The sequence below is a fragment of the Panthera leo genome, chromosome A1 (assembly GCF_018350215.1).
Source record: "Panthera leo isolate Ple1 chromosome A1, P.leo_Ple1_pat1.1, whole genome shotgun sequence".
NCBI classification, from domain to species: domain Eukaryota; kingdom Metazoa; phylum Chordata; class Mammalia; order Carnivora; family Felidae; genus Panthera; species Panthera leo.
The window spans coordinates 89,301,596-89,316,860 of NC_056679.1; the positions used below are offsets into that span (position 1 = coordinate 89,301,596).

Sequence of the window (15,265 nt, forward strand, 5' to 3'; positions counted from 1 at the left end):
GTTTATTGGAGAGTGCTTTGAGGATTGAACTACATAGTCGGGGAAAGGAGTTAAGGAAGCCAAATTGGATACAGGGAGAAGTAGCCTGTGTTGCTTCAGATCTTACAGGGAGCTCTGGAAAGGGGATGGCCCTTCAGAGTCAAACTAAGGCAAGAGGAACCAAACGTTTATATCCTACATTGGCCAGTCATGGGATTCAGGCAGACTTCCAAAGAGAAGCACATTGAGCAAGGTGTTTTCTTCAGCTGTTGGTAATTCCTGGCAAGGAAAATAGCTGAAACCTGTTACTTGCTGACACTGAGATATATGCTTTGTGTCTTCTATTCTTTGTAACCACATCGACCCAGCCCTCCTTCCACACTATCCACACTCAACATGGACATGATGAACTGAATTGATGTATTAATCTGATTAACTCTGGTAAAAGAATGACTTTTATTTTCAGTATGGCACATTTGTTTCTCTTCCAATAAAACTACAGAGGCTAATCCAAGTTCCCAGGCCCCAGAACCCCCATCTGCAGGTGCTAATGTCAACCTAGGCCTGACCCCCACCACAGGGACACCTCCCAAGGAGTTTTCTGAGTGCCTCAGCCACTTCCTTGTTCCTCAGGCTGTATATGAGTGGATTGAGCATAGGGGTGATCATGGTGTAGAAGGCCGAGACCACCTTGTCCTGCTTGGAGGAGTGGTAGGCCTGGGGTCGCATGTAGGTGATCATAGCAGCCCCATAGAAGAGGGAGACCACTGCCATGTGAGAGGAGCAGGTAGCAAAGGCCTTCTGCCGACCTTCAGCAGAACGCATATGGAGCACAGCCGCCAGGATCTGCAGGTAGGAAGCAGAGATGACAGAGAAGGGCAGGAGCAGCATTAGGATGCAACAGACATAGATCATGGTCTCATAGAGGGAGGTGTCAGCACAGGCCAGCTTCAGTATGGCAGGGACCTCACAGAAGAAGTGATCAACCTCCTGGGAGCCACAGTAGGGGAAGTGCAGGGTGAAGATGGCCTGGATAAGTCCATCCACCAGGCCAAAGAGCCAGGACACTGTCACCATGAGCCAGCAGACACGGCGGCTCATGACCACTGAGTACCTCAGTGGGTTGCTGATGGCTACATAGCGGTCATAGGCCATGAAGGCCAGCAGAAAGCACTCATCCCCCAAGAGAGTGAGGAAGAAGAGGATCTGAAGCCCACAGCCTGTGAAGGAGATGGCGCCATGGCCCAGGAGGAAGTCAGTGGCCATCCGTGGCACAATGGTAGAGATGAGCATGAGATCCATGAGTGACAGCCAGCTGAGGAAGAAGTACATGGGGTTGTGCAGGCGAGAATCGACATTGATGAGGAGGATCATGAGCCCATTTCCAGAGAGGGCCACCAGGAACATGACCATGATGATGGAAAAGAGGAAGAAGTGCAGTGGTGACTGGGTGAAAAGGCCCAGGAGGATGAAGTGGGAGATGAGAGTCTGGTTTCCCACCCAGGCCATTGTTCCTGCAGAGGGACGTGCCAAAGTCTTGAGATCTGGAAGCAGGAGGTGTATGTTTAGTGCTACAATATTGAGACATCAAAACTTTGCCCAATGTGCTGTCCTCTTTAAATGTTACTGAGTTTAGAATAAACTCTTTAAATTTCTGTTTAAAAAGAAAAAGAATCTCTAACAAAGATACAGGATTTCACTGTGGAAAATAGTATGGAGTTTTGTCAATAGTTAAAAACAGAACTACCATATGATCCAGTAATCACATTATTGTGTATTTACCCAAAAATTACATGCACACGTATGTTTTTAGTATCATTATTTACAATAACTAAATTATGGAAGCAGCCCAAGTATTCATTGATTGATAAATAAAGAAGTGATATATACGAAGTGGTTTATATATAAATATTATTCAACCATAAAAAAGAATGAAATCTTGCCCTTTGCAATGACATTGATGGATCTAGAGAGTATTATGCTAAGTGAAATAAGTCAGAGAAAGACAAAAACCATATGATTTCACTCATGTGGAAATTCAGAAACAAAACAAATGAACAAAGGAAAAAAAGAGAGACAAATTAAGAAACAGATTCTTAACTATAAAGAACAAACTGATGTTTACCAGAGGGGATGTGGATGTGGGGATGGGTTAAATAGGTGATGGGGATTAAGAAGTGCACTTGTCATGATGAGCACTGGGTGATATATAGAAGTATTGAATCATTACATTGTACACCTGAACATAATATAACAATGTATGTTAAGTATACTGGAATTAAGATACAATTTTTTAAAAACAGGAAAAACTTTTAAGGAAAGAAGCAAGCTGTTGCTAATGACATTGTTTTAACTCCTAGGACTTTCTTCACATAACTGAGAAGCAAATTTAGAGCTATTTATTGCTGAAGTGATCATTGCTTCTGTCTCTGCTAGGAATTGGTTGTTCTTCAGTCTTTATAGTTGCCTCTCCTACAAAGGCCAGCTTCACTTAAGGATTTGCTTTTTCAGGAAAAAGTACTAAAACAACAAGGGCATCTGTCAACTTTGTGAACTGAGCACTTATGCAAAATTTTGAACCTCAGCTTCCTTATCCCAGATAAGGTTAACAGTATCATATAGAGTTATATTAAAGATTCAAGGTGATAACATAAGCAATGCCTAGTAGTTTAGAAGTGACAAAAGCTGGCATTACTTGACCATTTCTTATGTGCCAGGTCTTAAAATGAACACTCTGCCACATCCTCACATTTAATCCACATAACTGCCCTAGAAGCTTCATCATTATCCTCTTAAGTAGGAAAACTGAGATAGAGAGGGTTTTTATTTTCAAGATGTAAAATCTTAAAGTATTTTCTAAGAAACTTTGTAAATGTGGGGCGCCTAGGTGGCTCAGTCGGTTAAGTGTCCAACTTCAGTGTAGGTCATGATCTCGCAGTCCATGAGTTCAAGCCCCGCGTCGGGCTCTGTGCTGACAGCTCAGAGCCTAAAGTCTGCTTTGGATTCGTGTCTCCCTCTCTCTCTCTGCCCCTCCCCTGCTCGCACTGTCTCTCTCTCTCTCTCAAAAATAAGTAAACATTTAAAAATTAAAAGAAAAGAATACGAGCAACAACTATACATAAATTACTAAAGGACACAGAGTATGATAACAATAATTACCTTGGAGAAAGGGTTAGAATTGGGTGGGGATTAGGGTCAAAAAAAGGACTCTAGTTTGACCTGCAATATTTCAATTTTTGACAAGAATTTCTTTGTGTATTCCTTGAATGTAAGCGAAGATTGTCATATAAGCAGGTAAGTAATGTATCTGGCATATCTTGTCTTTTTAAGCTTGCTTTGTAGCATAATATTTTAAAAACTTGTACAAGAAACAACTAGGGATTTTTCAAGTAAAAGTAAGAAATTCATAGTTAACTTTTTTTACAGAGAAAGTAACACTGTATACTATTCTTGATGTCACATCTAGGGTGTTGTATGGGATCTCTGTTGTCAGAGCTACCTGGCCATACACACTACAGTCATACACTTAGAGCAGATTGAGAGTCCTGTCTTAGGGCATGCCAGTATGCCTCACAGAGTGACAGCACAGAATGCAGTGAGTCATGAGAGAAAGGATGAGGAGTTAAAGGGAGAGCAACAGTAACAGTAGACCAAAGGAAGACGGGAGAGATGAAAGGAGTAATGAGAAAATGTCAAGCTAAAGGAGACAAGATACAGGAGAAAAATACAGAAAATGTTAGACCATCAGAAATGTTATCTCCCAGAAGAGACCAAAAAAAATAAGAAAACAGAGACAATGTAATAGAGGGCAGGGAACATAGACTTAGTGAGAAAGAGAGAACACAGATGCTAAGAGGGAAGGATCAGGGGGAAAGCAAAAACACAAGTGGGATGAGGAACAGAAACAGAAGGAGCACCTAAGTGAAGTGGGAAGCCAGGCATAGGGGCAGAACTCTCCTATTAATGCCACAATGAGCTCTCTGACTTCTGGGACTCTGGGGGCTGTGAGAGCCCAGCATCATGGACTTTTTCATCCTGTTGGGAAAGTGGAGCATACCACTTTGCCTGCAACCTTTCTGCCTCTCATTGAAGTCCTTCCCCATCAAAGTCTTCTCATAGCAGCTCCTGGCCCTTCAGGCAGAAACAGGTGCTTCCAATATGAGCAGAGTCAATAGTCATGGCCTGACACTTCCTAGTCTCCTCCACTGAGATGCAAATTTCTCTCTGTAAAGTCTTACCAAGAGGCCATAATACATATTGTTTCAGTTGGGCAATGTTGGGGATATTTAATAGTAAGAAGGCAGTCCTGCACCCCTCAGATCAGACATGTCAAAGCCCTACGCTATGTGTAAGAGACTCATAAAGAGGTTCACTGGGAATTGTGTTGGGGAGATCTGCATCAGAAAGTAGTCAGATTCATGACACAGCTATGAAATGAAAGGAAACTGCAGGTAGGACAGGGAGCAAAAACACCAAAGCATGTTTGTAAAAATAGCAGGCCACTGAGTTCCTTCAAGAAGAAGGGGTATAGGAGAAAATATCCAAACAGAAAAATATATACAAGGTGCGGAGGAGCAGCAAGCAGAAACTTTTCCCCAAGAGTTAGAAATATAGGCATTTGTAGGTGGGTCAGCAGGAGACGACTTCAACACTCTCATCCAAATCTAATAGCCAGATGTCATCAGGAAAATATAGCTTTCCCAGTGCCCTAGAGGGAACCATTGTCACATCCTCTCTAGACTTGCAAAGACAAAACAGTCCCCACCCTTCCTAAAACCTGTTGGAAGACCCTGAGGAATTCACTTCCTCTCCTGGGTGACAGTCTCCCAAGCAGTAATATGACAGGTTAGATGAAACAACCCTCAGGTCATCTCTAGTTCTACCCACAGAATAAAGAATTAGGAGGCAAAAAAAAAAAATCAAGAAACAAATTCTAACCACACAAGAGGTCTCTACTTCAAGAGAAGTAGTAAGCAGGTGAATGGCAAAGGTAGTGGTGGGGTGAACAAACATTTTAAGCATTTGATAACAGAAAGAGGAAATACAAGACACATAGAGGAAGAATCTTACCTTGAAATGATGTAATCAATGACGCCAGGAAGGATCTGGGAGTGAGGAGGGCAGATCAGGAGTCTGGAGTCCTATGTCCTTGGAAAACAGACTTCACCAAGGGATGGCTGCCCTAATCAGTTGCGTCTGCAGCAGAGTCTCTCCCTGGAAGCCAGGGGACCTCCATGTCCTTGGAAGGAAATGTAACTAAAATTGAAGCAGAAGGGAGTTAAGGTAGAGAAGAAAATTTCCAGAAGAAAGACTTGTGTGGTCAGAACTCCTCTAGAATCTCCTCCTATTCTGAGAAAATGAAGTTAACTGAGGTGCTTGGGCCACTCTCCATCCACAGGAAGGAAATGCCTGATGCCTTCTAGAGGGCTGTGGAAAAGTTTTGAAAAAATGCATTAAGACTGGTAAAAATGGGAATAAAATGGGTTCTGAAAGAAAGAATACAAAAAAATATAGAAGACTAAGCTTCATGCTAAAACCCTGGCAGAATTTTTGGCGTTAAGAAAAAGATTTCCAGAACAATTATAATACAGAGAGATCATATAACCCTCATCCATAGGAGCAGGAGGGAGAGGTCTGGACCAGGAAGGGAAGAGACAATGGGGACTAGCAAGGAGCCTCTCACCTTTGCAAGAGACCCTTTGCTGAGCCAGGTCGAGTGCCAAGCTAATAGGTTTTATTCCCTCACTCCTCACTGCTACCCATTGTTCTCCCCTTTTCTGTGACTAAGGAAAATTGCTTCTATTTTCACAAATCCTTGGAGATTCATCTTCTGTCATATCTCTGTCCCTAGTCTCTGGCAATTAAACTTCACAAGGAAGGGAGCTTCCTGCAAAGTTCTCTGCTCATCTCAGCTACACCAACAAACAAAATCTCTCCCAGGAGAAGGAGAGGAAAATTGGGGAAGGTTTTCTACGGGTCAACCTAATTGGCTCTTCTTCCATTCCAAAAAGGAATGGAAAACATTGGTTTTTGTTCTGTGTTATGTCCCACTTTAAAAATGTCCACTAAATACTGTATGTAAGCAAAGGGAATTTTCCAGAGATTTCCAGAGTGTCACTCCTCTACATTTTTCTGCCTCCTCCCAATACCTCAGCCTAACGATAAGGCAATCATCAAAGATCACATTGACTCTTCTGATCTCAGAGCTCAATTACACTGGAATTCAAAGCAGTCAAGGATTCAACAAACACTCTGCTAAGAGTTCATCTGTCCCTGACACTGACCACCTCCTACTACTCTCCTGTCAGCTCCTACCCACTTGACTTCTCTTCTACTAAGAAATTCACACAAATAAAGGTAGCATAGCACAGACACTTGACCTTGAAGTCAGACAGAGCTGGGTGGGAATCTTATGTAGGCTTGACCTTGGGCAAGGGACTAATCTGAACCCCAGTTTCCTCATGTGTAACCAGAATGATGATGTTTACTACAAAATATTTGTTGTGAGCATTAAATTGAATAAAATATCTAAAGTGTTCTCCCTATTTCAGGTTCTAAGAATAGTAGTTACTAGTGTCACTGCCCTCCCATCTCTCTAAAGCTCAAAAGCAGATAAAAAAAAAAAGACTTTACAAAAATAGATAAAGCTCACTAAACAAATAACTAAAGCCTAAAGACTGATTAATTAATTAATAAATTAATTAACTATATATAAAGCAAAAAAAATTCTAAGATAGAGGAAATCTGATTTATAAGATTACCACATAATATTCAAAATGTTCAGGGTTTTGTGAAAAACTATAAAGCACAAAAAGGAATTAAAAAGTGTAAGAAAAAAGTCAACAGTTAATTATAGGTCAATTCAGAGTATCAGGTGTAAGGAGCAAAAGAAAAAATAAGTATATGGCAATGAGAAAGAATGAAATCTTGCCATTTGCAGCAATGTGGATGGAACTGGAGAGTATTATGCTAAGTGAAGTAAGTCAGTCAGAGAAAGACAGATATATGTTTTCACTCATATGTGGAACTTAGACTTAACAGAAGGAGGAAGGGAAGGGAAAAAAATAGTTACAGAGAGGGAGGGAAGCAACCAGTAAGAGACTCTTAAATACATAGAACAAACTGAGGGTTGATTGGGGAGGAGTGTGGGGGAGGGGGGAAATGGGTGATGGGCACTGAGGAGGGCAATTGGGATGAGCACTGGGTGTTGTGTGTAATCAGTGAATCATGGGAACCTACCCCCAAAACCAAGAACACACTGTATACACTGTATGTTAGCCAGCTTGACAATAAATTATATTTTAAAAAAGAAGTAAGTATAATGAATACAGCCTAAGAGAACTGTGGGATACTATCAAGTATAGCAACATAGGTATCTGAAAATTTAAGAAAGACACAACAGGTTCAATAAGGATATTTTAAAAGATAATTGTTGCTCTCAAAGAAGTGCTGAAGCCAAAGGATTTTGAACCCCAGAGTCTGGGAGGAAAAGAGAATGAATCTACCAGGAAGAAAATGGGACACCTTGAGAAAAGATTGGTGGGTGATTGCGAACTGGGGGAGATAAAAACAGGCCACATAGGCATGGAGGGGAGGGATCCCCTTCTGTGGAGAGACAAAGGAAAGAGAAAGAGCAGCTTAGGAAGTGTAGGACCGTATCTGGACAGGAGAAAGACCTCGGACTGGGACTGAGAGGGATCCTATCTCTAACTGCAGGGCTTTCTTTGGACTGGGGCTGGCTCCCTGTTCACGCATCTGGGGAAGACAGGAGCCTGCCCTGGGTTAGGTGCTAGGTCAGGGGCACAGTCCACAGTGAGAAAAAGCAGTCCCCTCCCTGGAGGGCTGGGTGATAGTACAAAGCCTCCACCACCCCCAGGCTCAGTGGCTGGGCCAAAGGCTCATTCCGCAGTAGGAGAAAGTGGCCCTCTCCCTGGAGTGCTGTGGGACAGAACAAAGCCTGCCTGCGTCCACCACCCTGGGGCTCAGTGGCTGGTTGAGGGTGCAGTCTGCAGTAGAAGAAAGTGATCCCCTCCCTGGAGGGCAGAGGAACAGAACAAAGCCTGCCTGTGTCCAACACCCCCAGGCTCAGTGACAAGGTCAAGGGTGCAGTCTGCAGTAGGAGAAGGTGGCCCCCTCCCTGGAGTGCTGTGGGAAAAGAGAAAGCCTGCCTGCGTCTGTCACCCCCAGGGCTCAGTGGGGAGGTGGGCAGGGCAGTCCACAGTAGGAGAAGGCAGTCCTCCCTGAAGAGTAGCAGCATGGACAAAGCCAGCCAGGACCACATACTGGACCACACTGAGAGGCACTTCCCCAGTGTCAGAGTGCATGGAGCAGGACTTTGAATCCTAGCCAAGCACAGGGTCAGGGGAGTTGGCAGAGAAGGACCATGCCATCTGTGCCTGAGGCACAGTGAGGACGACTCAAATAGAGTCCACTGAGTCCAGGTCTGGGTCCGGTCCATGGAGAAGAGACTGGGGGATCGCCATTCCCCACCCCTCCGACCAAGACAGGGCCTCTGGGATCAGTCCCAGGGCCCATAGTGAAGGTGGGACCAGACTACACAAAACCACACACCTCCACACCTGGTAACTGCATATCTACTGGAGCTGAATAGACCCTGCTTAACCTCTAGACCAGCGCTGCAGCATTGCCTGGATTAACTCTGGGTCAATTCTGGATATATAGATATATTCTCCCCATTTCTCCTCCTTATCTTTTCCATCTTCCAGGCGGGTTACTCTGGTTATTGGTTTGTTTAAACAGACATATTGAATCCATTCTCTTCATACATGTTCTACACCTCCTTCTTTACTTTCCTTCCTCTCTCTGGAATAATCAAGCCGTATAGTTTTGGGTAACTTTATTTTCTTTTCTTCCTCCATGCCTCCTTCTTTATTTTCTTTTCTCTCTCTCTCTCTCTTCTCTCCCTGGATTAAGCCTTTTAGTCCCTCTGCCTAGTCAATGTTTATTTTTTCTTCTTCCACGTTCCTGTCATTCCTCTCTTTGTATGTACTCTTCCATCAGCACCACCTCCACCCTGTTCTTTACCTGTAGTCAGTGTTTTTTGTTTTTTGTTTTTAGCTTTCCTTTTTTTTTTATTTTTTATTTTTTAAAATTTACATCCAAATTAGCATATAGTGAAACAATGATTTCAGGAGTAGATTCCTTAATGCCCCTTACCCATTTAGCCCATCCCCCCTCCCACAACCCCTCCAACAACCCTCAGTTTGTTCTCCATATTTATGAGTCTTTTTTGTTTTGTCCCCCTCTCTGTTTTCATATTATTTTTGTTTCCCTTCCCTTATGCTTATCTGTTTTGTCTCTGAAAGTCCTCATATGAGTGAGTCATAGTTTTTTGCTTTTCTTAATTTTTTTTTGTTTTCTTTGGGTGCTATGTGTTTTTGTCTGCTTGTTTTACTTTACAGAGCTACTCCAAGGAACAAATCAAAGCACACCTGGTGGTGGGTCTAAACTATCACTATGAGTAGGGAAATAAAATAACCAAAATCACAACAGAGAGCAAATAACACTCTCCAAAAGAAACTCTTGAAGGGCCAGGCCCTGGTCAGTATATGACACCCCTTTAATATAGCAGTGCTCAAAGGGGCAGAACACACAACAAGTTTTAAAACTCATAAGGGACAGAAAACTAGAAAATTATGAAATGGAAGAATTCTCAAAAAAAAAATTCCCGGAAGCTAACTAATTGATCAAAACTGATTTAAGCAATGTAACTGAACAGGAATTTAGAGTAATAGCCATAAAATTAATTGCTGGGCTTGAAAGAAGCATAGAGGAGAGCAGAGAATATTGCTACAGACAAGAAGGGACTAAACAATAGTCATCATTAATTTTAAAAAGCTATAAATGAGGTGCAAAATAAAGTGAAGGGAGCAACAGCACGGATTGAACAGGCAGAGGGGAGAATAGGTGAGTTACAAGACAAAATTATGGAAAAAGAGGAAGCTGAGAAAAAGAGAGATAAAAAAATTCAGGAGTATGAGGGGAGAATTAGAGAACTAAGTGATGCAATAAAAGGGAACAATATCTGTATCATAGGAATTCCAGAAGAAGAGAGAGAGAAAGGGGCTGAAGGTGCACTTGAACAAATCATGGCTGAGAACTTCCCCGATCTGGGCAAAGAAACAGACATTCAAGTCCAACAGGCACAGAGAACTCCCTTCAGATGTAACTTGAATCGATCATCTGCACAACATATCACGGTGAAACTGGCAAAATACAAGAATAAAGAGAGAATTCTGAAAGCAGCTAGGAATAAACGGGCCTTAACATACAAAGGTAGACACATAAGGGTAGTAGCGGATCTATCTACTGAAAGTTGGCAGGCCATAAAAATGGCAGAAAATCTTCAATGTGATGAAGAGGAAAAATATGCAGCCAAGAATACTTTATCCAGCAAGCCTGTCACTCAGAATAGAAGGAGAATAAAGGTTTTCCCAAACAAAAATTGAAGGAATTCATCACCACTAAACCAGCCCTACAAGAGACCCTAAGGGGGACTATGTGAGTGAAATGTTGCAAGGACCACAAGGTACCAGTGACAACACTACAAGCATGAAAGGCACAGTTAACACAATGATTCTAAACCCATATCTTTCATAATAACACTGAATATGAATGGACTAAATACTCCAACCAAAAGACATAGGGTATCAGAATAGATATAAAGAAAAATAAGACCTATCTATTTGCTGTCTACAAGAGATTCATTGTAGACCTGAGGACACCTTCAGACTTAAAGTGAGGGGATGGAGAACTATCTATCAAGCCACTGGGAGTCACAAGAAACTGAGGTAGCCATACTTATATCAGACAAACTAGACTTTAAATTAAAGGCTGTAACAAGAGATGAAGAAGGGCATAATAATTATAGAGTCTATCCATCAGGAAGAGCTAAAAAATTGTCAATGTCTATGTGCCAAATACGGGAGCCCCCAAATATATAAAACAATTAATCACAAACATAAGCAACCCTATTGATATGAATGGGGTAATTGCAGGGGACTTTAATACTCCACTTACAACAATGGATAGATCATCTAGACACAGGATCAATAAAGAAACAAGGGCCCTCAATGATACATTGGACCAGATGGACTTGACAGATATATTTAGAACTCTGCATCCCAAAGCAGCAGAATATACTTCTTCTTGAGTGGACATGGACATTCTCCAAGATAGGTCACATAATGGGTCACAAACCAGCCCTCCATAAATATAAAAGAATTGAGATCATACCATGCACACTTTCAGATCACAATGCTGTGAAACTTGAAATCAACCACAGGGAAAAGTCTGGAAAACCTCCAAGAGCATGGAGGTTAAATAACATCCTACTATGAAACAGATGGGTCAACCAGGCAATTAGGGAAGTATTAAAAAATATATGGAAACAAATGAAAATGAAAATACAACAATCCAAACGCTTTGGGATGCAGCAAAGGCAGTCCTGAGAGGAAAATACATTGCAATCCAGGCCTATCTCAAGAAACAAGAAAAATCCCAAATACAAAATCTAACAGCACACCTAAAGGAACTGGAAGCAGAACATCAAAGACACCCCAAACCCAGCAGAAGAAAGCATATAATGAAGATCAGAGCAAAAATAAACACTATACAATTTAAAAAAAAAAACAAAAACAAAAAACAGTAGAGCAGACCAATGAAACCAAGAGGTGGTTTTTTGAAAAAATAAACAAAATTGGGGCACCTGGGTGGCTCAGTCGGTTAAGCCTCTGACTTCAGCTCATGTCACGATGTCACAGTTCATGAGTTCGAGCCCTGCGTCAGGCTCTGTACTGACAGCTCAGAGCCTGGAGCCTGCTTCAGTTTCTGTGTCTCCCTCCCTCTCTGCCCCTCCCCTCCTTGTGTTCTCTCTCTCTCTCTCTCTCTCTCTCTCTCTCTCTCAAAAATAAATGGACATTAAAAATTTTTTTAAATAAAAAAATAAACAAAATTGATACACCTCTGGTCAGTCTTCTCCAAAAGAAAAGAGAGAGGACCTAAATAGATAAAATCATGGATGAAAATGGATTTATCACAACCAATCCCTGAGAAATACAAGCAATTATCAGGGAATACTGTGAGAAATTATATGCCAACAAACTGGACAACCTGGAAGAAATGGACAGATTCCTAAACACCCACACACTACCAAAACTCAAACAGGAAGAAATAGAAAATTTGAACAGACCCATAACTAGTGAAGAAATTGAATCAGTTATCAAAAATCTCCCAACAAATAATAGTCCTGGACCAGATGTCGTCCCTGGGGAATTCTACCAGACATTTAAAGCAGAGTTAATACCTATCCTTCTCAAGCTGTTATAAAAAATAGAAAGGGAAGGAAAACTTCCAGACTCATTTTATGAAGCCAGCATTACTTTGATTCCCAAACCAGACAAAGGCCCAGCAAAAAAGAGAACTACAGGCCAATATCCCTGATGAATATGGAAGCAAAAATTCTCAATAAGATACTAGCGAATCGAATTCAACAGCATATAAAAAGAATTATTCACCATGATCAAGTGGGATTCACTCCTTGGCTGCAGGGCTAGTTCAACATTCACAAACCAATCACTGTGATACATCACATTAATAAAAGATAGGATAAGAACCATATAATACTGTCACTAGATGCAGAAAAAGCATTTGACAAAATACAGCGTCCTTTCTTAATAAAATCCCTTGAGAAAGTTGGAACATACAGAAACCTCATAGAAGCCATTTATGAAAAGCCCACAGCTAATATCATCCTCAATGGGGAAAAACTGAGAGCTTTCCCCCTGAGATATGGAGCACGACAGGGATGTCCACTCTTGCCACTGTTGTTTAACATAGTGTTGGAAGTTCTAGCATCAGCAATCAGACAACAAAATGAAATCAAAGGCATCAAATTTGGCAAAGATGAAGTCAAGCTTTCGCTTTTTGCAGATGACATGTTACTCTACATGGAAAACCCGACAGACTCCACCAAAAGTCTGCTAGAACTGCTACATGAATTCAGCAAAGTTGCAGGATACAAAATCAATGTACAGAAATCAGTTGCATTCTTATACACTAATAATGAAGCAAAAGAAAGACAAATAAAGAAACTGATCCCATTCACAATTGCACCAAGAAGCAGAAAATACCTAGGAATAAACCTAACCAAAGTTGTAAAAGATCTGTATGCTGAAAACTATAGAAAGCTTATGAAGGAAATTGAAGAAGATATAAAGAAATGGAAAAACATTCCGTGCTCATGGGTTGGAAGAATAAATTTGTCAAAAGGTCAATACTACTCAAAGCTATATACACATTCAATGCAATCCCAATCAAAATTGCACCAGCATTCTTCTCGAAGCTAAAACAAGCAATCCTAAAATTCATATGGAACCACAAAAGGCCCTGAATAGCCAAAGTAATTTTGAAGAAGAAGACCAAAGCGGGAGGCATCACAATCCCAGACTTTAGCCTCTACTACAAAGCTGTAATCATCAAGACAGCATGGTATTGGCACAAAAACAGACACATAGACCAATGGAATAGAATAGAAACCCCAGAACTAGACCCACAAACGTATGGCCAACTCATCTTTGACAAAGAAGGAAAGAATATCCAATAGAAAAAAGACAGTCTCTTTAACAAATGGTGCTGGGAGAACTGGACAGCAACATGCAGAAGGATGAAACTAGACCACTTTCTCACACCATTCACAAAAATAAACTCAAAATGGATGAAGGACCTGACTGTGAGACAGGAAACCATCAAAACCCTAGAGGAGAATACAGGAAAAGACCTCTCTGGCCTCACCGCAGCAATTTCTTACTTGACACATCCCCAAAGGCAAGGGAATTAAAAGCAAAAATGAACTATTGGGACCTCATGAAGATAAAAAGCTTCTTCACAGCAAAGGAAACAACCAACAAAACTAAAAGGCAACCAATGGAATGGGAAAAGATATTTGCAAATGACATATAGGACAAAGGGCTAGTATCCAAAATCTATAAAGAGCTCACCAAACTCCACACCCGAAAAACAAATAACCCAGTGAAGAAATGGGCAGAAAACATGAATAGACACTTTTCCAAAGAAGACATCCGGATGGCCAACAGACACATGAAAAGATGCTCAACGTCGCTCCTCATCAGGGAAATACAAATCAAAACCACACTCAGATATCACCTCACGCCAGTCAGAGTGGCCAAAATGAACAAATCAGGAGACTATAGATGCTGGAGAGGATGTGGAGAAACGGGAACCCTCTTGCACTGTTGGTGGGAATGCAAACTGGTGCAGCCGCTCTGGAAAACAGTGTGGAGGTTCCTCAAAAGATTAAAAATAGACCTACCCTATGACCCAGCAATAGCACTGCTAGGAATTTACCCAAGGGATACAGGAGTACTGATGCATAGGGGCACTTGTACCCCGATGTTTATAGCAGCACTCTCAACAATAGCCAAATTATGTAAAGAGCCTAAATGTCCATCAACTGATGAATGGATAAAGAAATTGTGGTTTATATACACAATGGAGTACTACAGGGCAATGAGAAAGAATGAAATATGGCCCTTTGTAGCAACGTGGATGGAACTGGAGAGTGTGATGTTAAGTGAAATAAGCCATACAGAGAAAGACAGATACCATATGTTTTCACTCTTATGTGGATCCTGAGAAACTTAACAGAAACCCATGGGGGAGGGGAAGGAAAAAAAAAAGAGGTTAGAGTAGGAGAGAGCCAAAGCATAAGAGAGTCTTAAAAACTGAGAACAAAAAATAAGAAAACAAAAACAATGTAGTAGAGGACAGGGAAAATATGGTGAGAAAGAGAGAACACAGATGCTAAGAGGGAAGGGTCAAGGGAAAGGAAACAACACGAATGGGATGAGGAACAGAAACAGAAGGAGCACCTGAGTGAAGTGGGAAGCCAGCCATAGGGACAGAGTTCTCCTATTATCAATGCCACAGTGAGATCTCTGACTTCTGGGACTCTGGGGGCTGTGAGAGCCCAGCATCACAGACTCTTTTATCCTGATGGGAAAGATAGTGGAATAGACCACGTTGCCTGAAAACCCCTCTAGCACTCTTTGGAAGTCCTGCCATGTCAAGGTCTTCCCATAGCAGTCCCTGGCCTTTTAGTAACCAGAAACATCTTCCCCCAACTTTAACAGGACAACAGTCATGGCCTGACCCTTTCCAGCTTCCTCTCTCACCATTGGACATGTTCAAGAACCTTGCCTGTCCCAAGTGACAAGGGTTCCATGTAATAAACTGCAAGGCTAAACTC

The 15,265-nt window shown here is 41.7% G+C and overlaps 1 protein-coding gene across 1 annotated transcript; it reads right to left on the bottom strand.

Annotated features, from left to right (window-relative positions):
- Positions 1–537: 537 nt before the first annotated feature.
- LOC122229881 (olfactory receptor 56-like) lies at positions 538–1,488 on the bottom strand. Its single transcript, XM_042955425.1, has one exon. The coding sequence runs from the start codon at positions 1,486–1,488 to the stop codon at positions 538–540; it is 951 nt and encodes a 316-aa protein (XP_042811359.1).
- Between the last annotated feature and the right edge of the window lie 13,777 nt (positions 1,489–15,265).

Bases quoted from the DNA above. Each gene is read 5' to 3' on its own strand.
- LOC122229881 (XM_042955425.1), bottom strand. From the start codon at position 1,488: ATGGCCTGGGTGGGAAACCAGACTCTCATCTCCCACTTCATCCTCCTG.